Consider the following 23,099-nt stretch of genomic DNA (forward strand, 5'->3'; position numbering starts at 1 on the left):
CCCCGCTTTCACGGTCGCTGTAAGGGTGTTGGTTCTCGAGAACTTCTGAACTGAAGTACCTCATTTGGTTAATGTCGGATCGTTTATTGTTCTTTGATTCAGCATAATTCATGACGTTCTGTTGTTATTTCTTTCATGAGTGCAGATCCTCCACCTCTGTTCCTGTGCGAGACAATCAAACGACCGCTTCACACTTAGCAGTATAATTATGGGCAGGAAGCTTTTCTGTGGTGGGCTTTTTAAAAACCCCCATCACATCTCCGCTGAACCTGATTCTCTCAATCCCATCATCCTCTGCTCCTCAACACTCAAACACACACCAGCTTCATTTAGCCTGAGTTAATCTGGTTCAGGCGGCGCGTGGCCCCGTGTTGGGTTCGAGCCCAGTAACAGCTGACTAACGAGGTGTAATCTGGTGTATTCATTGTGACAATACTTCTATATATGTATGTATTAGTTCATTTATTTGAAACCACATCGTAAGATCAATGTTCACTCTCTGAAAATCGTAACCAGCAGATATGTGACAAATCTTCTTTATAAATGATTCAGACTAAATTTAATTATTAGTATTAATTACTGAATTAATTAAATGCTTTTTTTATCTCCATGCAAAAGACCATAAAATGCGATTGTGCTGCTTTAGACTGGTTCATCTTACATCTGCAATTAATGATTATTTTCATTATTGATTCATCATTTGTCTTTAAGTTGATGTCTTTAAATGTCTTGTGACAAATAACATTTATGTACAGTACATTTTCTTTTCTTTACTCTTTTCTTTTCGAACACGCATGGAAGGTTTTATCTTTCTTTAAACGGCCTTGTGTTGATGGATCCGTTGCGCAGATCGATTCGCTCTCGCGTCAGCAGCCGACAGCTACTTATTGTATTTTGACAAACGATCGAGTCCCCCCCCCCCCTGTCATAATGGCTTTTTATCAAAAATGACACAGATCAGCTGACGGGTGGAACATCGTGTTCCCCATCTCCTCGTGTCTGACACGTCTCCACCTCTGGCTCCTGTTTGTGCAGAACAAGTCAGTGGATGAGAGCAACTGGCTCCTGGCGCTGCGAGCGTCAAAGGAACAGGTTTCCTGGGCAGGTTCCTGTGTGTTGGTGCCAGGCCAACGTCTCCCTGTGGCAAGGTCCTTACTCCCTGCTCCATCAATGAGCCGCTCGGATGAGCTGGATTTGTGGGAGTTGGAGTAGCTCTTACTGGCCCACTCGCTCACTCTCTGTCTTTTCCACACGCAGTACAGACCACAGGCTTTCTCTGCAGTCTCTAATCTTCGAATTTGAATATAAAAATGCGTTGTAAATCACACACAGACACATAGACACACACATCTGCCTCATTTTGTTTGCTTTGCAGAAATTTGGGCCTTAAACAGACGATTCTTGTCGTCATCAGAACCAAAGACAGTGAATTAAAATGGATGTTGAGTCTCCACTTCCTCCCATTCGCACAAAGATGAACCCATAATGTCTCGATCACGATTCTGTCAGTCAGAGTCTGCAGGCGTCATTGTGACGTGGAGGCTTGGTCTCAAAGTCCAGATGATGCACGGGCTCGACCAATCGTGGATCAGTTTCAATTAGGACGTTGCAGCCCACAGAGAAAAAACGTCCGTCGATCAATTATCTGTTGAAAAACGATTCATAAATCCTCCCTCTTCAGTCCTGACGTGTTTTTGTGATGTCGTGTGAGCGGGAGAGGATCAGTGTTCCTCGAAAAGAGAAACAGAACTGAAAGCTGCAGAGCATGTTCTTATAAATTGATTATTTTCTTTTACATCAAAGCTTCCAGGAAGCTGCAGATGTAAAATAAACTCCGTCCCTCGGCTGCGGGGAATTTAATTTGTTGTGGGGAAGGAAAAAAAACAGATTTATAAGATTTGAGCAGCAAGTTTTATGTCGAGCATTAGTTTCCTCCAAGGAGAACGTCTGGACTCCATGTTTCACTTTTAAGAGAAGCGCACACACATCCACTCATACATTTTTTATTGCTCGGAGAAGGGCACCAGACAAGTGAATGTTCCCTTCATATTTCCCCGTGGACAAATGCCCGGGTGTGTTATTTATGTGTATCGGCCGTGTGTCCAGTCGTCTGTGCAGTGATCTAAATGGCTTCAGTGCCGACCGGGGGTCACGGGCTGAGTACCGACCAGATATCTGCTCCGTCCCCCCGGTCTCTGCTCTGCACGGCGCCTCACATGTGAACAACTCCCCACGCGTTCACTCACTCGACCCGCCGCCTCATGACCTGCCTGACTGAGCGGGAGAGGGAACGCAAAAGTGCTGGTTTCATGCAAATGAGAGTGGGATCTGCTCCCATATGTATAAATAGCGTGACTCAATGTTGAGTCAATGTATGTTTAGATAGGAAGCCGGTGTTCTCCACCTTGTTAACCTTGTTTTAGAGGCGATACGCACATTTCTTTGAGGATTGTGTTGCTCCTGATGGACTTGCGACCTCAGTACCTCAGCTTTGTGATGATAATGTACTTACAGTTGTGCATTGCCTGGAAGAGAAAACATAAAACCATAAAAATACTGGGTGTTTCTGGGCGAGTTTGAATGTTCACGGCCTTCTCCTTGAAGCTACAAGTGTTTTCAAATCTCATCCCGAGCTACCAGAGCATAGAAAGTCTGAGCAGCGGTTTAAAAAAGCCTCAAATTATCTTTTCTATCGTGATAAAACCCAGCAAATCTTCAGTTTGTGAACGTACAACCTGTAAATCTACTACACAGGTTTGTTCTGGCTGTTTCTCGCCGTCTGGTTGGACCGATAGAAGTGTGATGTCCTGAGTGTGTGAGCCATCTGTAATCAGGAGTAGTGAGAAACGCTGTTTATTTCAGAGTATTAACATGAATGACCGTGTTAATGATGACGAGCAGTCGATATATCGTGGGATGTCTGCTCGGTGCCGGTGGACGACGGCTGCTGATGCTGCGGGACGTGTCCCCGGCTGCGCAGCCGAACGCCACAGGACGCCGTCAAAGTGTCGTTTATTCTGCTTGTGTGTGGGAAAAAAAAAGACAAAAGAAATGAAGTCAGCGAACCTGCCTTCAGGACATGTCAGCAGTTTGCTTGTGTGTGTCTGTGCGTGTGTGTCTGTGCGTGTGTGTTTTTTGGAGCCATGGCAACTAGAGTCACCACCTACTAATATTTTAGGTTGTCTTACATAATTGTCTGTCTTTGTCAAAGCAGAGAGGATTTTTCAGGACAGGAGGCACTGGGGGGGGGGGGGGGATGTATGTTCGCAGCCCCGGGCTCTGCACCGCGCCGCTGACTTGACCATTGTGTCGTCTTAAGACAGATTTACAGCCTCATCAGCTGCATTTTCCAACCCCCCCCCCTCCTCCTTCACTCAAATCTAAAAACCCAAGAATCCTCTGAAGATGACTCAATACTCTTTTGATCCTCTTCTCTTTTAGCTCTGTGCCTTTTTCTTTCTTTCTTTCTTGGCAAGAAGGGAAGATGTTGTTCTCACTCAGAGTCAAGACAGTGAGTGAGAGATGCAAAGAAAACTGGGAAGATGAGAGAAGTATTTGAACAAGGGTCAAAAAACACCTGATGGAGAAATGACCCAGGATTGTGCAGCAGGTTTCTGGTCCATGATGAAACCTGAATGTCTGATTTGAGCCTTTCACAGTCACAGTGTTGATGTTTGTCCACATGAAAACCTTTTATTTTACAGAACAAGCGATGCAGAAAAGATGTTGATGTTTATTTGCAGTCTGGCCTTTGATTTTTCACTTTACTTATCTTCCTTCTTGCCCGTGTGTCCACAGGCGGAGCGCAGCGGCTGTGATGTCAACATCCTCAGCATCCCGGTGCCCATGCGTCGCGGCGGCTCCGAGTCCAACCTGGACGTGGTGGACAGCCTCTGCGATGACGGAGTGGGACTGGACTTCACCAAGGGAGCGCTGGGTATCGACAGCCTGCAGCAGAAGACCCTCAAGGTCAGAGGAGACGTAACTCACCTCCAGCGCAGTGTCTCTGTGAATTCACTGTGTTTGACTTGCGGAGCAGCGTGAACACGGGAGGAGAAGATTAAATCCCCTCAGCTCAGTTCGCTGGAAATTCCTTTAAACAGTAATGAGGCAATTCCCATTAAATGTCATAAACGTTTGAAATGAATTAGTTGAAATAATGAAAAGTTGTGCTCCACCACATCTTGTGATTCTTTTTCATCAACGTCCTAATCGTCTAATCGTTTCTTTTAACAAGTTGTAGATACGCTTCTCAGAGTGGAGTTAGTCCCACCAGAGGAGGATGAGGCTTCAGCCCAGTTTAGTTTAGTTTGATTACTTTGGGGCTTTATCTCGAGTTTTGGGGCAGAAACAGGAACCTGATGACGAGATAATAAACAGTTCATTTAATGAAGTGCTGCCCCCAGTGAGTAATACATATAAAGTGATAAACAGAAAGTAAAACAATTGTAATAAAACAATTAACAATTGTTTATTTTTCTTGATATTGCTCCCAACAAGGCTCCTTAAGACAACGATACTTTATTTATTTGACTTTAAAATAAACAACTTCAAATGTTTTATATATGGTGAAGAAATGCAGTATTTAGAAACTTTGATTAGATGATATATATTTTCTTTTCTTCTGTCGTCCTCCCTTCAGGTGACGGAGCAGATTAAGGTGGAGCAGGCGGCTCGGGACCAGAATGTGGCCGAGTACCTGAAGCTGGTGAACAACGCCGACAAGCAGCAGGTGTCTCGTATCCGCCAGGTCTTCGAGAAGAAGAACCAGAAGTCGGCGCACAACATCGCCCGGCTGCAGAGGAAGCTGGAGCAGTACCACCGCCGCATGAAGGACAGCGAGACCAACGGCAAGCACAGCCACAAGGACGGCAGCGGCAAGGAGTCCGGGACTCACAGCAAGGAGGGCAGCCTGCGGGACGTCAGCGCCACCGGGCGACACCCGGCGCTGGATAAGGTGAAGACGATCGGGCCCGGTGTGTCGCTCTCGCCGCCGTTCTTCTTCAACAAGTCCCGGGAGTTTGCCAACCTCATCAGGAACAAGTTTGGCAGCGCCGACAACATCGCCCACCTCAAGAGCTCCATGGAGGCGGGGTCAGGGCTGCAGGTGGACAGCGCGTCGAGGGGGTTGAGCGGCAGCGCCAACACCGTAGCCAAGGCGAGCAAGTACCAGAGCGACGACGAGTGCTCCACCGGGACGTCGGCATCCGCTGACTCTAACGGGAACCCAGGAGGGGGCTCGATGGCCGGGTCCGGGGGTCCTGGGAGGTCAGACTCTAACGGGCGTCTGGGGGAGGTGCTGGACATGGTGCGTGAGATCAGGGATGCGCAGGGACAGTTGGCCGAGGAGATGGAGACGATGAACACACAGTTCAAACGAGACTATGGCTACTTCACACAGGTGCTGCAGGAGGAACGATACAGGTGAGTGAAGAGCACACGGGGTTTGAGATGTTTTTCACCTTAGGGAATCGAACCCCTCACCTGTGGCAGCCAGTGCTCACAGACTTAGAGCCACTTAGAAGAATCATCTGTGAAAAACAGCGGATTTGTACAAGTCTGGTTTCATCTGTGGCCACAAGGGTCCAATCTGTCATCAGAAACAAAAACAGACACACAAAATATAAAAAATCAAACACAATTAATTTATTCTTCTTGTGCTTTGGCTAAAAACAAATAAATAATATGAATTGACCAGGAGGGGCTCTATGTTTGTTGTGTCCTGTTTGTCTCTGCAGCTGCACTGTACAAAAACACAATAATCCAATCAGCGCCCCCTGCAGTAACGCTCACAACTGGGTAAATTGGGTTTGCACATCAGCTGCTGATCTTACAAGAGCTTTTGACAGTTTTATGGGGGAACATGACTATCAGCTTTTGTCTCCTAAAAATAGATGGCGGAGCTTACACACAAATCCCCGGACTGTTGCTAAGTCAACCGAGGGCAAATGTTTTTTTCAGCAGCTCCGGAGCAGTAGTAGATAAACTGCTGCACTCACCCACACATGCACTCAATTATGCATTGTTTCTTACTCCGTCTTTGGCGCTCGGCCTCCACCCACTCTACATGTTTCTGTGTGTGTGCCCGTCGTCAGGTGTGAGCGGCTGGAGGACCAGTTAAATGACCTGACGGAGCTGCACCAGAATGAGACCAGTAACCTGAAGCAGGAGCTGGCGAGCATTGAGGAGAAGGTGGCGTATCAGGCCTACGAGAGGGCCCGGGACATACAGGTAATGTGTGATGTTCAGACGCTCAGTTTACAGTCAATACGAGAAGATGTTATTTACTAAAACCTCATACCTGGACTCTTCTGTTTCTCAGTTTTGATTTCAGACGACACTGAGGTGTCTTTATTTGGAGGAATCCTTTAGTTTTAGTCAGTTCCAACTCGGCCTACTGCTGCATATGATTTGCATTATTTTTAATACAACAACAGAACAAAGCAGTGCTGGTCACCAGGGGAAAGTTTCTATGGTTACTTTTACGAGGAGAGAATAAATAAAACAATTCTAATTATAATGTACATTTCTGGAACCACTCTTCATCGTCCATGTCATTGTTCTTACCTACTTGAATTATTACTTGCAGCAAGTTTATAAAAAGGATTAAAGTATGAACCGTGAAATACCTCATCACGAATTAAATACTTTGAGGTTTCAGACTGTTAGTTTGGAAAGAACAAGAAATTATCAAGTTATCAATTTGGGCTCTGGGATGTTTGTACATCTTACATGCCTTTCTCTCTCTCAAATAAAAAAAATATTTGTCTGGTCCGGTCCGGCAAATTAAAAGTTTATATAATCAACTATCAATCTAAAACAAACCAATTTACAAAACAGTGAGAGAAGGTTTGGTGTCTCACACCAGAGCCACAGAGATGCTTCCAGTATCTAATCACTTCTGATGTGATTCACTCCTCCTCTTAATTTCTAATGGAGCTGATTCAATTCAAATCTAATTAACTTTACTGCCTGTCCCAGTATTCCCATAATCGTAAACATTGTGTGCTTGTTTGTGTGTCTGTGTGTGTGTGTGTCTGTGTGTGTGTGTGTGTGCGTGCAGGAGGTCCTGGAGTCGTGTCAGACCCGCGTGTCGAAGCTCGAGCTGCAGCAGCAGCAGCAGCAACAGACGGTGCAGCTGGAACACACCGATGCCAAAGTGCTGCTGGGCAAGTGCATCAACATCATGCTGGCCATCGTCACCGTCATCCTGGTGTGCGTCTCCACGGCGGCCAAGTTCACCGCCCCGCTGCTGCGTAGCCGCCTCCACTTGGCGCTCACCTGCGTGGGCGTCTCCGTGTTAGCGCTGCTGTGGAAGAACTGGGAACATTTGCAGGGCGCGATGGAGCGGGTGCTGCTGCCGCACTGAGCCGAGCGGACGAGTGAGAGCAGATAACTTTCGTCCGAACCCCGGGTCCAGGTCTCCAGGTGGCGTGTTGTCACGGCAACACAGAAACTGGGGAGGAGTTTACATGTAGCCTTACACCAGCCATACAGCTCCCCAGCGAACCTGTGGGCTCCATGGTGACTCGATTCATGGCTTTGTGCTTTGCATGTCTCAGTGGGGTCCGCACACAGCGACTGATTCCAACCAACAACACACAGATGTAAGCTGATATGACAACTGAGCAGACGTGTGACGACCAAACACACACACACACGGCACAAAGCTGCAGCGACAGTGAATCACTATAGAGACGAGAATAGGATAAATAAGCTGGAAATGATTGGACGCGAGTCCAGTTGTCGGGTTCTGGGTCAGACCTGATATCAACATCCGTCCTGAGAGATCTGATCACAAGCTCGATATGCAAAACACACGTTCGTCATTTCTGTTCACGAAGACCAAACTATGTTTTTACACGAGTCTACAGATGTGTCCGATGTCAACATGTTTGTCTGAGTGTTGGTGCGAGAGAGAAATAGGAGATTAAAAATACATAGAAATCATTTTGTGTTGTGTTGTGGCCACAAACAAAAGCGATGTGTGATCACTGAGATGCGTGAAACTACTTCAATTTATCGTGAAAATGTGGCAGGCGTTCATGCAACACAACGAGAAGAGCATGCGTCCAAGACGACCTCGGAACGTGGTCCCAGTGATCGGCTCCCTGGAAGCATCACGACCCGTTGAGATCCCTCAGGACGGAGGTTGACACCAGGTTTGATCGGGTTCTTAAACAGGATCAAAAAAGCTGGAAATCGATCACATGTGAGTCTTCTGGTTACCAGGCGGTTCTCAGTCGCAGCAACCGACGCTAAAGTCTGAATCTAAACAAATGGGCTTTTATTGCGGGCGTGGAAATATGGAGATTATATCCCGACCATAAAGGAAACCGCCTCACGCTGCTGAACAAACACTGGCTGTGTGTTCGCCAGCAGATCCAGTTTTCTTCTCGTGCACCAGCTGTCACACAGACACATCCACCTGAAGGTTGATTTATATGTGTGTGTGTGTCTGTGTGTTTGTGTGTATTTATGTGATGCTTTTCTCGTCAGTGTCTCGTTGAAAAAGAATATTTCAAAGCCTTGGGTCCACATTGTTTTTAACTGTGTCTGTCTGAGTTTGTACGTCTGTGTTTTCCTGCTCGTGTGTGTCTGTAACTGTGTGTTTGTTTTTAAAGGAAAAGTTCAACATTTTGAGGAATTGATTTCCTTCTTAAATCCACGTCCAAAATATGAAGCGAGAGCCGTTTAGCAAGGAAACAGTTAATCAGACTCTGACAGAAGAAAACATAAAATACACCTACCAGCCCCTGCAGAGCTCAGCCAAAGTCATGACGTCACTTTGTGTTTACTTCCCATAATCAGGGACAGGTTGACTTCCCATAAAAAATCACGGACACTCAACTTGAAGCCTCCAACGTTGTGTTCTTATGTGAAATTAGTTTGCCACTAAAGATGTTAATGACATTAAAGCTAGGGTCGGTAATCCTGGAATAGTAAATCGTAAGAGCAGGCTGCACTTTGAAAAGATGCAGCTAATCCATCCAAACTTTAGTTAATTTAGTTAATTAATTAAAAGATGCTGGTAGGTGGATTTTAATGCCTGTGAATATCAAATTGTTCCTTGAGAGGAAATCTGATGAGCGGCCTCCAGACGAGTTGTTTTGAAAGTTTCCTTCATGTAAAATCTGTTTTATGTTTTTCGAGGTAAAGATAAATTCTCAAAGCGATTTGAGGGAAACAATAGAAAGTTAACTCGTTTTCCAAAGACGGCGGCTTCGCATGTTGACTGAGAGGAAGAGTTTTCACTGTAGGAAGCAGCTCGGACATTTAACAGGAGAAGAGAAGCATCCGAGATTCCTCCTCTACGATCAGAGAGAAACTCTCTGAGCATGTTTGACTCCGGATTTTACTAAACTGCCTTTTTTTAACGAGGTTGAACAGAACAAATGAACATGTGTGAAGCCTTGTGTTGCTGTTGTGCTGCGTTCAGGCTCGTTGGGAACAACAGACGCTCGAAGTCCCGACTTGAAAAGATTTCCACCTGTTGAAACTTCTTTTTAAACCATGAAAGAGACCGGGATTGATTTCCGTTGTGACTTAGTAGAACGACTCTGGTTCCAGAAGTTAAATTATCATTAGTTTTCTAGAAAACCAGGTCAACCAGTCTTAAAGCTTGTGGTCTACATTGGATGGTTAAAATATTATGGCTGATATTCAACGTCTAAAGAGAAACTTAATGGGATTTTTTTACTTCCTGGACCACAGTGTTGATGTTGATGTTTGAAACAAGCAGAGAAAAACCTGCCATCTTATTCTAACACACAAGAAATAATTTAAACCTGAAACGAGGACGTTTGTTTTCACATAGAAAAACCCGATCCAGTGATCAGATGCCAATAAATCCGTGTCTCTGTCTGTTTTCCCCCGTGTGTCCTGAACGCAGCATCACAGACTGAACTGAACCATGTAGCTCCACGCTCCCGGTGACCCTCCATCACTGGGATGATGATGATGACGGGTCCAAATGGGACTGATGCCTTTTCAATGCAGCTTATGTCGTCTACTGTGTAACTCTGTTTTGTCATCGTGTATCTGTTTAAACAAAAAGAGCCAAATATGGAGATTTTAAAGGCACATTAGCCTTTTTAATTAATTAACACTGTTTTCTTACAATTAGTCCTTAATATGTTTTCTTCTAATCGGCCCGAACACTACTTCTCTCTGCTCTTTGTGAGAAACGCACCTTCTCTGCAGAATCTGTATTTTAAGTCCATAATGTGTATTTTCACATTTCTGTCTATTCCATGTGCTTTAGTTTCTAGTTATTAGTTTTCCATGACATTATTTTTTTTTCAAATGACAAAATAAATCTTTGTTTTTGTAAGATTGCGCCTGTTTCCCATTGTTGCCTTGTTATTCTGCACGTCTCATCCATTATACAGCTCTGGAGCCTTCAGGGATGATGTGTTGTAAAGATCAAATCGCTCCGAGCATCAGAAGGAATTCATACATACAAAACATATGTAAATAACAGCACGGTGCACTGTATAATACAAATTATACTCAATTTTACTTTAAAATCGAATTACAGACGCAAATGACTGCCACTTAGTGTGTTTTCTCTAGTATTTAAAAGAATATCGGCTATATTCATGTTTCACTTAGGTCATATTATTCTGTGCTCAAGAATTATTTGCTGTCCACTGTTATAATGTACAGTAATAAGTATCTAAAAGATTCTGTGGCACCTTTCAAAGTGCGTAATACACAAAACAGAAGAGGTAGTAAGAGAAGATATGAAAGAGACATGAGGCAAAATCAAATAGAGGGAAGTTAAATGGTACATAATAATGATAATAATAATAAAATAGAATAGAATAGAATCAGATACAAACAGAATTCGTTGTGCAGTGTGAGATTTGGACAAAACTGTTATCCAGTTTTTGTTCATCTGCATAAAACAAACCTGAGAGCATAGTGACACCTAGTGGTCAGATGTGAACAGTTCTTTAAAATGTTTTTGAGATATTGTTCTATAATAATATTCCCTCACATCGCATTAAAAAAGCTTTTTTAAACCATTTTATTATTATTATAATGTTGATTCTTTATGAAAATCATGTCTGTTAACACACAGACAAAAGCAGGAAAGATGACTGGAATGTTTTTTTGTGATATTCTGTTCCTGAATATTATATATTGTATAATTTAAACAAAGAAAAAATGTATTAATAAGCAATTGAGAGAATTTTATTCAATAAAACTTTAATAAAACAATGAGATTATAATAAATTAGTGTTTTCTCCTCCCCACCGATAGAGGGCGCTGGTGGTGGACCTCGTTGTTGTTTTGGCGCAAACCGGAAACCGCCACAACTGTCCATCCTGTGAGGAGCTGAAGACGAAGCTAAGAATGGATCCCGGTGATTTATTTTAAACCCGAAACATCCGCAGGAGCGAGTTCATGAATCAGGATCTGAACGTTTTTACTCGCGAACGCGGACAAACGTTGAAGAAGAGGCCGCGCAGGGATGTTAGCGGTGCTGCGGCTAACAGGGGCTAGCACCAGGGTTAGCATCAGTGTTAGCATCAGTGTTAGCATCACGGACGTTGTGTTTTCAGTCTGAATAAATCCGCGTTAAAGTTGTTTTGTTTTTTTTTAATCCACTTTTTGTTCTAAATGGACGAACACAAAGAAAACATCAACACCAAGGACGTGAACGTGAAGATGTCCGCGACGAGAGAAGAAGACGAAGAAGAAGAAAAGGTTCGTGTCACAGAAACAGTCAAAACAAAGGATTTTCATATTTTACACTTTAAATGTTCAGCGTCGATTTATTATCAGTTTTTAAAATGTGAGCTGCGCGTGTGTTAACTTCAAATATCGATTCTAAGATAAATATCTGAATTTAACACATCAGGAGAGTTTCTCATTCCAACTGAAACATAAACTACTAAATATACTTAAAGTTTAATGAAGTACTTGGTGTTTTATACTATTGTGACGTACGTGTGTATTAAATATGTTTCTTACTCTGGTCAAACACAATAATTGTCTCATGTTGCTTTTGTTATTGTTCTTCACACATGACACAGTAAGTGTGTTGTGTTTGTGTGACTTTCCTTATAGAGGGAAAAATACACTTTGTGGTTTAAAGATGAGAAAAGATAACACAACCTTTATTTCTTTATTTAAAATATAAACACAAAGAAATAGGAAAGTCATATGTTCAGTGTGTAAAGTTAATATTTAACAAACGTTGTGCAAATGGTAAATACTGTGGTGAAAGTGGACGGACTCTGATCCCAGAGTTTCACTTAGGGACCATCAATAAATTCCTGTTTCATTTGACCCACTTACTTCAAATCATATCAGATATTAATGCTTTTAGTTTGCTTTAATCTATGTAATGTTCTTATATTCTACACGTGGGTCATTGTGTATATCGCTGCTGATCCTGATCCCTCCTCCTCAGACCAAGTCCTGCAGCAGGATATGTCCCGCAGCGGAGTCTGATGCTCAGGCGTCTCAGTCCAACAGTGACTTCAGTCATCCGGTCTACAAGGAGATCGCCGTGGCCAACGGACACATCAACCGCATGTCCAAGGACGAGCTGCGGATCAAGCTGTCTGAGCTGAAGCTCGACACGAGGTGACATGTTTCACACGCTGGAGAGAAGTCATTTCATCGCCGAACTCCTTTGAGCACATGTTTCAAAATCCAATGTTTCTGTGTTTGTGTGTGAAGAGGAGTGAAGGATGTGATGAAGAAGAGGTTGAAGAGCCACTATAAGAAACAGAAGCTGCTGCAGTCCACCACCGAGGGGGGGCCCACCGACACCTACTACGACTACATCTGCGTGGTCGACTTTGAGGCGACGTGCGAGGAAGACAATCCGCCAGACTTCCTCCACGAAATCATCGAGTTCCCGATGGTCCTCGTCAGCACACACACGCTAGAAATTGTGAGTTTTATTTAGTGACGACGATGGAGTTGTTTCCTTTTTAATATGCAAAGTAGGTTTTTGATTTATTTGTGATTTATTTTTGCAGGTCGACAGCTTTCAGGAATATGTGAAGCCCGAGTTGAACCCGCAGCTTTCAGACTTTTGTGTGAAGTTAACAGGAATAACACAGGTCGGTGGATCTCAGTTCATGAGTTTCTTCTTGAATCAGTGTCTCATTGTAACGATAAAGAGTTTTAGTGAACAGGAAGAATATTTATTTCTGTTGAACAGAAAATGGTCGACGACGCAGACCCGTTCCCAGAGGTTCTCCAGCGAGTCGTAGCCTGGCTCCAGGAGAGAGAACTGGGAACCAAGTACAAATATGCCATCTTGACTGACGGGTACGAAGCTTCACTCCAGTTCTGCAGCAGAATTCTGTCCTTCAGTAAAACCTCATCTGACTGTTAACGTCACGTTCTGTCCCCTGTCGTCTCCAGGGCCTGGGACATGAGCAAGTTCCTCAACATCCAGTGTCGTCTGAGCGACATCAGATATCCTCAGTTTGCAAAGAAGTGGATAAACATAAGGAAATCGTACGGCAACTTCTACAAGGTGTGACTTTTCAATGTTTTTTATTTTATACAAAGGTTCTCTGTGGATTTTGTGACTGTTGTTTGTGATCAGGAGCAAACTTTAGCATAGGCAGACTGTAGAAGTGGCTCCCCCTAGTGGAAGGTTACTGTTATTAGACTTTTCATGTTGCTGCAGCAAACCACCGATAACCACCCCCCTCCCCCCCTCCAGGTCCCCCGCACACAGACGAAGCTGAGCACCATGCTGGAGAAGCTGGGCCTGAAGTACGAAGGTCGCCCTCACTCCGGCCTGGACGACTCGCGCAACATCTCCCGGATCGCGCTGCGCATGCTGAAGGACGGCTGCCAGCTGCGCGTCAACGAGCGAATGCACGCCGGCCAGCTGCTGTCGGTCCCCAGCACGGATCCCGTGGAGGGAGCCCCCCCGCCGCACAGCCCCCGCAGCAGAGAGTAGCGCCACTGTTTGTCTCCACTCCCCCCCCCACACCCACGAGTTTAAAACAAGAATCCAAAGCACTTTACAGACTTCATGTAAAGGTTTTATTTTGGAGTTCAGTGACGGGGGATGTGAGTTTGATATTATTTAGTTTTTTTTAAGACTGTGCAGGTCTTTGATTTAACAAGTGAGTGTTTCTCTCTCATCACATCTGCATCTGTTTTAACGCCACATGTGTGAGGTCATTCCGCTGCGTTGTGGGAGGAGCTTCCTCCACAGCTTCAGTCTCGTCAGTGTTAAATCTGCCTCGCCGCCTTGTCAAGCTGCTAAAAACCATCCACACGGATCCAAACCCATTTCATTTCTCCCTTGATTGTGAGGATTTAGTTTTTTTTTTTTACCCGGGTTTGTTCCCAAGAAGAAACGGTCTATTTTATTTTTGAGGCAATAAAATACAAAAAAACATCAGTTGGTGTTTATCATATTTTCTTTATCTCTGTGCCTGTTGTGTTCTAAACATGAAATCTACACAAATGCTGCTCCGCTGTGTTGTGTGAAGAGCGGCAGACGCACAACACACAACCACGTTTCCACAGAGAGTCGAGGGTTTGAAAACGCTGTTGCTGACTTTCACCGTCTGTGTCGAGATCCTGAAACTGTCACCTGTGAAACTGATGAACAGCTGAGTGAGTCCGTTGTGAGTTCAGCCCGTGTTGTAGGATCGCGTCACCTTTTGTATGGAATTAATGTGTATTTCATGGAGCCTGATCTATTTTAACAGGAATAAATATTCTTCTGAATGCAACATCCTGCGTTTCCTTCTTCACGTGTTTGATTCCTCAGCTTGTGCTCTGTGGTCTCTGCTCCTTGGATGTTTAAATCTGGAGATTCTGCTTCATACACCTGCTGCATTTATCACATTTAGCGTTTTGAACTAAATCACGTGGCACAAGTCGTATTTCATTGAACTGAACAAGGCTGTTACAGACTCAGACAAACTTATAGGTGTCTGTCAAGGTTCAGGATATTTTCATAGTTTTTTGGGGGATTTCTATTCTCTATGATGGGTGTTTTATCCCATACACTAATTGATTAATTGCCTGATTAGTTGATGGTTAAAATAATCATGTAAATGTAAAGACATTCTGTAAGATTAAGTCTACGTTTTGCTTTTAAATCTAACGTGACGGCAGAAAGTCTTAATATCGACTTGACTTTACTTCGTCAGACTTTATTTCTACTGACTGTTTGTAATCTGAGGTGAATCCTCCAGACTCCACCTTCAAACTCTGTGTGTCATCAAAATAAAAGCCTGGAACTGGTGGACCAGTGTGAACATTGGACACCGAGGACTCTGGCCGTCTGCAGAAGATACCAACTGAATTTATTCATGCACAAAAAAACAAATTCTCAGCGCACAGATAGGATCTTTCATTTGGTGTCAGAGCAGAAGAGCTGAGCCGTTTCATTCGAAGCCTTCGAGAGGGGAAGTGGACGTTTGTGATCAGAGCAGCTCAGTCGATCACGGGCAGCTCCTCAAACAGCTGGAGGTGAAAATCTACTTGAAGTTTTAATGACAGATATATTAAAAGAAAAGTTTTTTTACGAGTTTCAGAAACGTTAGTCAACAACATCCTTTTATCTGCAGGAAATAAGTAAAAAAGTAAAAAACGATATACATATTAGTCATTCTTTTTTTGTTAAGCTAATAAAAACAAGAGTAAACATATTTAAAAACAGCTATTTCAGTTTTTCCCATCCCCCAAAGGTGCAAAAATATTATTCTTTATAAAACTAAACCAGACAAAAAGGAGCAGTTTCTCTTATTTCTTAAGGTGGAACCAGTATATTGTTTTAATTGTTGCAAAAGACAGATTGAAGTTGTTGTTTCAGCTGTGAACAATGTGTTGTGTAATATTTGTGTGTAATTAACATAGTGTTCAGAATTCAATTTTAGACACTACATAGTTTCAGAGGCCCAGAATCATTTATATAAATGTTTGCCTTTCACTTTGAAGTACTTGAATTGTATTTATAGGATTTCTTAACAAATTACTTTTTCCTTTTTAAAATATACATCCCAAGCTTTATTGACTCATGTCCTGCAACATTATCCCATCGCTCCACTGCCCCACCAGGGGGCAGAGTTTCAAAGTTAGAGGAAAAAAGGGACAAAGACCACAGCCTCATTTTCATCCCACCTCATTTTATTAAGCAAAGTATCAGAATGATCTGCAATTAGTCGCTGGACAGAAAAACAAAGAGAACTTAGGGAATGTAATGAACAGTGGAACGACGCTGTGTGAGAGCAACTGCGTGAATAACTGGGAATGTGGCGGATTAAATGTTAACATGTGACGTGTAGTGTGAGCGTGTGTAAGTGTGTGTGTCTCTGTGAGTGTGTGAGTGTGTGTGTGTGTGTGCCAGATGACTCTATCGCCAGCAGCTGAGCAGTAGTTGATGTGACAGTGTTGAGGATAATGAGACATAATGAAGTAAATCAAATTGTGCTGAAACTATTTCACATCCGTCTCCTGGTGCGTGTGCTCAGGACGTGTGCAGCTACAGTACAGCGATTACAAAAAAAACCACACACAGATGTCGTAAAGTCAAAAACATACAGACGTGACTAGCCGAGTTCTCTACTCCTTGAGTATTCTAATTTATTCAGAAACTACACTGGCGTCAAATATAAATACCCGATGTACTGTACTTCACGTGTAAAAGAGAAACTAGAACATAAACAACAAACTCTTTCTACAGCGGAGACGCTTCGGAGTGGAAATGGGAATCAAACCTTTACAGTGATCGGCTTCTCTACTGTTTCATTTGGGCTTAATTTAGTTTTTTTTTTTACTTCTTCTCTTTGAAAAATAACATTCACGAGCATATCGAGTAAATTGATCTCTACTGTAAATATCTGTAAGTAACATATAAAAAATAAAAGATGGAAAATAAATCAGCGTTTTTTTTTTTTTTTTGCTCTGTCAGGAGAACGTCCCCCCCCCTGCTACTTTTTTAACAACTCAGCATATTAACAAAAAGAAAAAAAATCCACTGTACATGTCAGACTCTAAAAGATATAGACGGTCACCTCTGCTTAATGATTTACATCCAAAAATAAAATAACATCTTCAGTCAGTTTGTTTCGTCTCTTTTCAGAGCGAGCAGTAAAAAGGTCCGAGGCTGGTGCGTCCTGCAGCGACAGGGACGAGGTCACGACTTCACACATGAACAACAACAGGGCGGAAACAACACCAGGCTCCTAACAACGCTCGATACCACAGTGTCAGTGACTACACCTCAGTTTATATTCGTCTCCAGTGTCTCTTTACGTCCTCGTTGTGTTACAGCAGCATCGACTCCTGCAGGGCGAACGCCTCCTGTGCGTGCCTGTAGTGTGGTCCTCCGAACAGCTGGGGGAGCTGCTGCTGCTGCTCCTGGAACTGTGTCCTGTACTGAAGCAGGCTGTCTGGGTTGGCGGGAAATGTGAACTCCGTGAGGGGGGACATTTGGGCCTGCTGGAAGCTGGGTGAGCGGGGCACTCCACCCGGGGACGGAGGGGGCAGCGCGTCCTCTGGCGCCCACCGGAGCACTTCTACCGACCGCTGAGCCCCGCCCTCTGGCGGGTACTGCGGGCTCGCCTTCCCTCTCAGCTGCCCCTCAAACCTGCCGTCCCCCAGAGCGTGGACCTGTGTGGTGGAGGTGAGCTGTTGCAGGTAGATGGGGGTGGAGCTTCCCTGGGTCTCCAGCTGCAGAGGGGGTCTGGTGCTTCGCGGTATGTGGACGGTGCCGGGTGGTGGCTGCCTGCGGTAGGTGGCGAAGGAGTTGTTCATAAGAGCCTTCTCCGGGGAGAGGCTGCTGGGCTGCCGCTGGGTGGTGGCGTACACTTGTTCGCTGTACGCCATGTTGGAGTGTGGGGGGAGCCTGGAGGGGGGGGGATACAGTCTGTCCTCGGCTCTGTGCTCCAGGTTCACGCCGTATCCTGGAGGGTAGATGGGAACCTCCGTGGTGGTTCTGCTGGGGGATGGAGTGTGGAACTGGCTCTGGCTGCCAGGGTGGCCGGACTGGACCCCCGTGGGACTGCTGTGGGAGAACGACGGAGGAAGCGGGTGCTTGGCCGTCCTCGGCCCGGAGGCGATGGAGACGGCGCTCCCCGTCAGGCTGGGTCCATGGCTGGGTCCATGGCTGGGGCTGCCCTGATACTGGGATGACGCACTGTAGGGGGTCTCACTGCGGGGGGTCCTCATTCTGGACACAGGTCTCTCAAGCTCCAGGATCTCAAACTCCTGCTCCAGGAGCCCTGGCACGTTGTCGTACTGGGAGGCGTTGGAGCCTCGGTCGGTGCCGGGGACGAAGCCCTTGGGACGCGGTCGGCGTTGGGGGAGTGCAGTGTCGTCTGGGCTGGAGGGGGCCGGCGATGCACCCCTGCTCAGGTTGGTGTCCCGGGCCGCTGCTTTGACGGCTTCCAGCCTCGTATCGGAGGGTTTGAACCAGCGGGGAGTGATTTCTTTGTGAGAGCTGGAGGCAGCGTTGGAGTTGTGGTTGGCGGTGGCGTGGCTCTGAGGCTTCCCTCTGTCCACTGTGGTGAGCTGCGGCGTCGGGCTGAGCACCGAGGGTGGTGTTACCCCCCTCTCCGGCGTGGTGATCTCCCCTGACCCCCTGGATCGAGCGTCCCTCCTGTCGGCCTTGTGGTGACGGAACGGTTTCTCCAGCGAGTCCCGGCGCGCGCGGCTGGGAGGCCGACTCTCCCGCTGGCGCTCCGGTACAGGACTCGGCTCCCTGGGAGGGTCGGCTGGCTCGACGTGGCTCTGACCGTTGGCCACGTGGTTCCCCACCACGGCGGCTGCCCGCTCCGGAGGAAGCTGCCCCAACGGCTTCTTGGGAAACTCGTCGTCTTTACCTGCAGGACGGAATCAGTGAGAACACGTTAGAGAATCCTCAGGAGAGAAGCTGCAGGCTGATGGTTGAACACACTGTGGCGCTGATTCACATCGGATGAGGAGTCACAACGGGGACATGGATTCATGCAACACCACTGCCATAGAGAGGTAAAAAAAATGAAGGAGAATTACATTCATGACGACACGTAATCACATCTCCACAGGCAAAGAGCACAGGACAGAAAAACAATCAGAAGTAGTGTTTGATATTAATTCCCGGTTTGCTGGAGGGGCTCAGCCGGAGAGTGACAGAGAATCGAGTTTCTTTCCTTTTCATTAAACTGCAGCAGGAGCCCCGGACTCTAAAGGTCATCCAGAAATAGTTCTTGATTAATGAGGCTTCTTGCAAAGTACAAGCGTTAAAACCACAGGGATACTTTTCTCTTTTTACTACTCTACAAGCAGAACATGTCACACGTCACGAGCAACACGTCCTCTCGGTGCTTTGTGTCCCACAGACGTAAAAAAAAAAAGGGACAGTTGACAGGAGCGGTGACGTGTCGGGGACTGGAAGGGAAAGTGTGATCACCGCAGTCGGAGGCAGCAGCTGGAGGAAGAGGAAGTGCTGTGGGGAGTGATCCAGGAAATGAACTGACTGGCACCGAGTCCACAAACTAAAGGGACTCCGTCGAGAAACAGAGGAAACCAACCTGCTCGACGTCTACGTTCACAATCACTTCCTCTCACGTTGTTGTAGTTTTAAGCGTCAGAACCTTCTCCATATGTTTTTGTCTTGAATGAACAAATACGAGAAGTAAATACCACAACGAAAAGATCAGGTTTTATTAGGTTTTTTAAATAAATTGGCCTAATTTCAGGCACTGATTCCTTAATAAGTAATTTTAATAATTAACCCTCAAACTCACTTAAGGGACGTTGATTAGTAAAAAATCTTTCAGCTCAAACCAGTCTTAGTAATGTTGAAAACCACAGAACCATAAAATCTGTCAGTTCCCACAGTTCAGATCTGAAAAATAGCAGAAAACGAGGCTGCAGATGGTTGTTTAAAAAAAAAGAAAGAAAGAAAGAAAGAACTGTAACAAAAGCCTCCAGTGTTTGGGAAAGTGGCTCATTATCTTGTCAGCGAGCGACAGACGGCTACTGTTCGAGTCGTGTGGGCTCCGCAAGAAAAGGAAGAAAGAGAAATCCCACTCGCTGCTGTTACAGACGAGTAACTGACAAATGACGGAAGACAGAGAAATGTGAGACAAGAGGAAAACCCCCTGCGGAGGAATTCTGTGAATCTCGAAATTAAAGTGACTCATCTTAACAAATATAAGTTTGTATTTTTTTAAATCTTACACGAGCAGCAGACACTCTTATTTCTGTAAAATGAAGCTGCAGGTTTGAAGTCAACATTAGCGGTTGATTAGGAACGTCTCAGTGGCTGTAATTGGCCACCAGGGGGCACACTACGTCACCTGAAAGACCTTTGACAGGACAGGAAAGAGGAACAGACAGAGGAGAGCCAGCCACTGCAGGACTGAAGCAATGCATCTGCACAGTGTTAAAAAAAATAAATACACATCATGTGGGGGGGTGGGGGGGGATAAAAAACAGCTGGAAGACTAGTTTGTGAAGGGAGAACCCGAAGTGCTGCTGGACAGACAGGCGACAGACAGGACGGACGGACGGACTGAGGGACAGATGGACAGAGACATGACCAGTCAGGATAGCCCACCGGTTACTGTTGTAGGAGGGGATGTGGCCCCCGCTCGCGGCCACAGTTTTGTTGTTGTTGGCTTTAACATTGTTGGACGGGAGAGGGAGAGAAGGCAGATTAATGAGAAGACAGAGCAAGACGAGAAACACACGACTCTACATGAGCTACAGGGCGGCAGGAAGCAGATCTGCTCTTTTACACTGAGGTTGATCATTAAATCTTTGTTCTTTTACAGACTCTTTGTTATCGGACGGATGTAAAAGATGTAAAAGGTAAGAAAAACTTTCAGGAAGAGCAAATGCATGGTTATTTAAAATCCACAATACCTGAGCATCAGTGTTTCTGCTTTGGATTAGAGCTGGTACGGAGTTTTTTTAATTTCCACATCATGCTTTATAAGATAAGCAACATTTTCTCCATGATTTTACAATTCTTCCTTATTGATTGATTATTAGATTCATATTTTGATCTTATTAAATCTCAGAAAGTGAAGTAATGCTCATCGCTACTTCATGATAGTTTTAAATTGTTTGTTTTGCTCTGATCAACCGTCACAAATCCAGGTTCTTATCATATAATAAAAAGAAGAAAGCAGTTAATTCTCACCTTTTGCCTGATAATGAAATATAAATAATACTGCATCACTAAAAGACTCAGTAATAATGATGAATACTAATAGAAACGTAATCAGACATATTATATGAGTGAGTCAGGTTAAAGCACATCTTTACAACTTACTATTAATCAGTTCAGCATTAAAGAAAACACATTGCACAATATTTGAGATCAGATTTGTTGTGTTGTTGTTTGGCAGCAGCGTCGTCACAGAGACCAACAAGTTCAATGTCCCATCGTGTGTGTGTGTGTGTGTGTGTGTGTGTGTGTGTGTGTGTGTGTGTGTGTGTGTCTGTGTCTGTGTGCGTGCGCTGTAGCTCTACCTGGCGCAGGCACGTCCAGCTTCGCCCTCCTCAGCTCCGTCATGGACGCCTGCATCTGCTCGATCACGAAGTCGTCCTCGTAGTAGAAGTTTTTGGACAAAGTCACCTGCAGAAACTCCACCAGCTCCTCCATGGACAACTTCATCAGGTGCTCTGCGACACCACACAACACACACACATCAGGGGGTTTAGCTTTTCGTGAGGAGAGAGCAGCAGCCGGTGACGAGGTGCAGAGCGAGCGGTCTTACTCTTGTGCAGTTTGAGGAGCGTGTAGGACATGGCGGACAGCACTCGTTCCCCCTCCATGATGTAGATGTCCCAGATCCTGAGCGTGAGGGTGAACGGAGTCTGAACACAAACACAGGAACCGGTTAGAAGAGCTGTTGTGTTCCTGTCCCCGTTCTCGCAGACGGACGTCACTGCTCCGGCTCACTGTGACCGTGAAGGATTAGCTTCGGCTAAATATCAATATTTTTTGTTATTATCAACAAATCCCCACGAAAAAGACCAAATCCAATAATGTTCATGTGTCCGAGCCTCGTCCGGGTCTCATCTCCAGATTCATTGATTCATACTGGAGATGTGAAATCTTTAAAAGCCCCTAACGAGTGATGAAGTGTTCAGATGATGTTGTTAACACAGGAGCAACTAATGCATTTGGTCGAAGAGAAATATTGAATATTATAATCATCATTTTAGTCGCCACACATTTATCTTGGTGTTGTTTTCCTCCTGACTGAAGACAGACAGTGTTCTTATGAGTTATTCATTCTTTTCAGTGTGATCAGAGGATTTTTCTTGTGACATTAGAAATCACTTAACACCAAACAAAAAATATCTCACAGGCAAAACATATATTTTTCATGCTCTGGTCAAATTTTGAGATTTAAGGCTAAATGATTAGACTTTATATTTCAGACTTGTGGAAAGAACGAATTCAAATTTACACAAAACTATTACCAGATTTATTTCTGTTTATTTCTATCTTTCACAGTATTTTCAGATTTATGGACTAACTTGTGATATGTCAAATTCATAATCTTAATCTGAGTAGTGAGCCGGTGAAGTTTCATCTGGATTTATATCAGTTAAATTACTGTCTTGTTCTAATTAGATGTAAAAAACCTGAAGCAGTGACTTTGTGTTAATGAACTCACTCTGTCCAGGAAACACTGGAAGAACCACTTCATGGTGTAGAGACTGGTGAACACTTCCTGGTTGTCCTGCAACACAACAAACACACAACAGACACAAGAGATGAACGAGGCACCGACAAGGGAAGAGCATAAATATGTCACAGCATCAATTTAGTGTTTCACCTCAGAATATGAAGTTTTTAATCACTCTGTCCTATGATTATTTAGTTTAAACAAGCTTCCATATCCACAGATTAAATAAAGTTCTATGTATTTCTATGTTTTCTGTCATTAAGGACCAGTCGTTGCTTTGACCCTCGTCACAGTCTGTGTCTCACCAGGTGTTGTTTCAGTTTGGGCATCATCTTCTTGAGGGTGCGATCGTGATGTTCCTGGAAACGCATCAACTTCGGGAAACCAGGGACGAAGAACCCTGCAGGTGAAACCAGACGGGACGAAAGGATCGAGTGGAGTCAGTCACAGCGAGTCTCTGTT

The 23,099-nt window shown here is 44.8% G+C and overlaps 3 protein-coding genes across 8 annotated transcripts in view; 2 read left to right on the plus strand and 1 right to left on the minus strand.

Moving 5' to 3' along the window:
• The window catches only part of tmcc3 (transmembrane and coiled-coil domain family 3), a 31,070-nt gene extending 23,035 nt beyond the window's left edge, over positions 1-8,035 (plus strand). For both annotated transcript variants that reach the window (XM_034577965.1, XM_034577964.1), the window contains exons 2-5: positions 3,799-3,969; positions 4,643-5,424; positions 6,096-6,231; positions 7,064-8,035. In XM_034577965.1, the coding sequence (XP_034433856.1) occupies positions 3,799-3,969; positions 4,643-5,424; positions 6,096-6,231; positions 7,064-7,369 (1,395 nt within the window). In that variant the 3' untranslated portion in view covers positions 7,370-8,035. The remainder of the gene's footprint in view (positions 1-3,798; positions 3,970-4,642; positions 5,425-6,095; positions 6,232-7,063) is intronic.
• Positions 8,036-11,266: 3,231 nt separating this feature from the next.
• On the plus strand, positions 11,267-14,729 carry eri1 (exoribonuclease 1). Of its 2 annotated transcripts, none has more exons than XM_034577989.1 (8): positions 11,267-11,715; positions 12,425-12,600; positions 12,697-12,913; positions 13,002-13,085; positions 13,187-13,296; positions 13,393-13,507; positions 13,700-14,060; positions 14,096-14,729. In XM_034577989.1, the coding sequence occupies exons 1-7, from the start codon at positions 11,629-11,631 to the stop codon at positions 13,940-13,942; spliced, it is 1,032 nt and encodes a 343-aa protein (XP_034433880.1). In that variant the 5' UTR covers positions 11,267-11,628; the 3' UTR covers positions 13,943-14,060; positions 14,096-14,729. The 2 variants fall into 2 exon arrangements, with proteins under 2 accessions (XP_034433880.1, XP_034433881.1); XM_034577990.1 differs by having other exon boundaries at positions 11,309-11,715; positions 12,431-12,600.
• A 2,054-nt stretch (positions 14,730-16,783) lies between these two features.
• Positions 16,784-23,099, minus strand: part of usp6nl (USP6 N-terminal like) — a 50,759-nt gene continuing 44,443 nt past the window's right edge. For all 4 annotated transcript variants that reach the window (XM_034577919.1, XM_034577918.1, XM_034577915.1 and 1 more), the window contains 5 exons: positions 22,943-23,037; positions 22,626-22,691; positions 21,717-21,816; positions 21,469-21,621; positions 16,784-18,827 (listed from right to left, as the gene is read on the minus strand). In XM_034577919.1, coding sequence (XP_034433810.1) covers positions 17,272-18,827; positions 21,469-21,621; positions 21,717-21,816; positions 22,626-22,691; positions 22,943-23,037 — 1,970 coding nt within the window. In that variant the 3' untranslated portion in view covers positions 16,784-17,271. The remainder of the gene's footprint in view (positions 18,828-21,468; positions 21,622-21,716; positions 21,817-22,625; positions 22,692-22,942; positions 23,038-23,099) is intronic.

This window comes from Hippoglossus hippoglossus, chromosome 23 (assembly GCF_009819705.1).
Source record: "Hippoglossus hippoglossus isolate fHipHip1 chromosome 23, fHipHip1.pri, whole genome shotgun sequence".
NCBI lineage: Eukaryota > Metazoa > Chordata > Actinopteri > Pleuronectiformes > Pleuronectidae > Hippoglossus > Hippoglossus hippoglossus.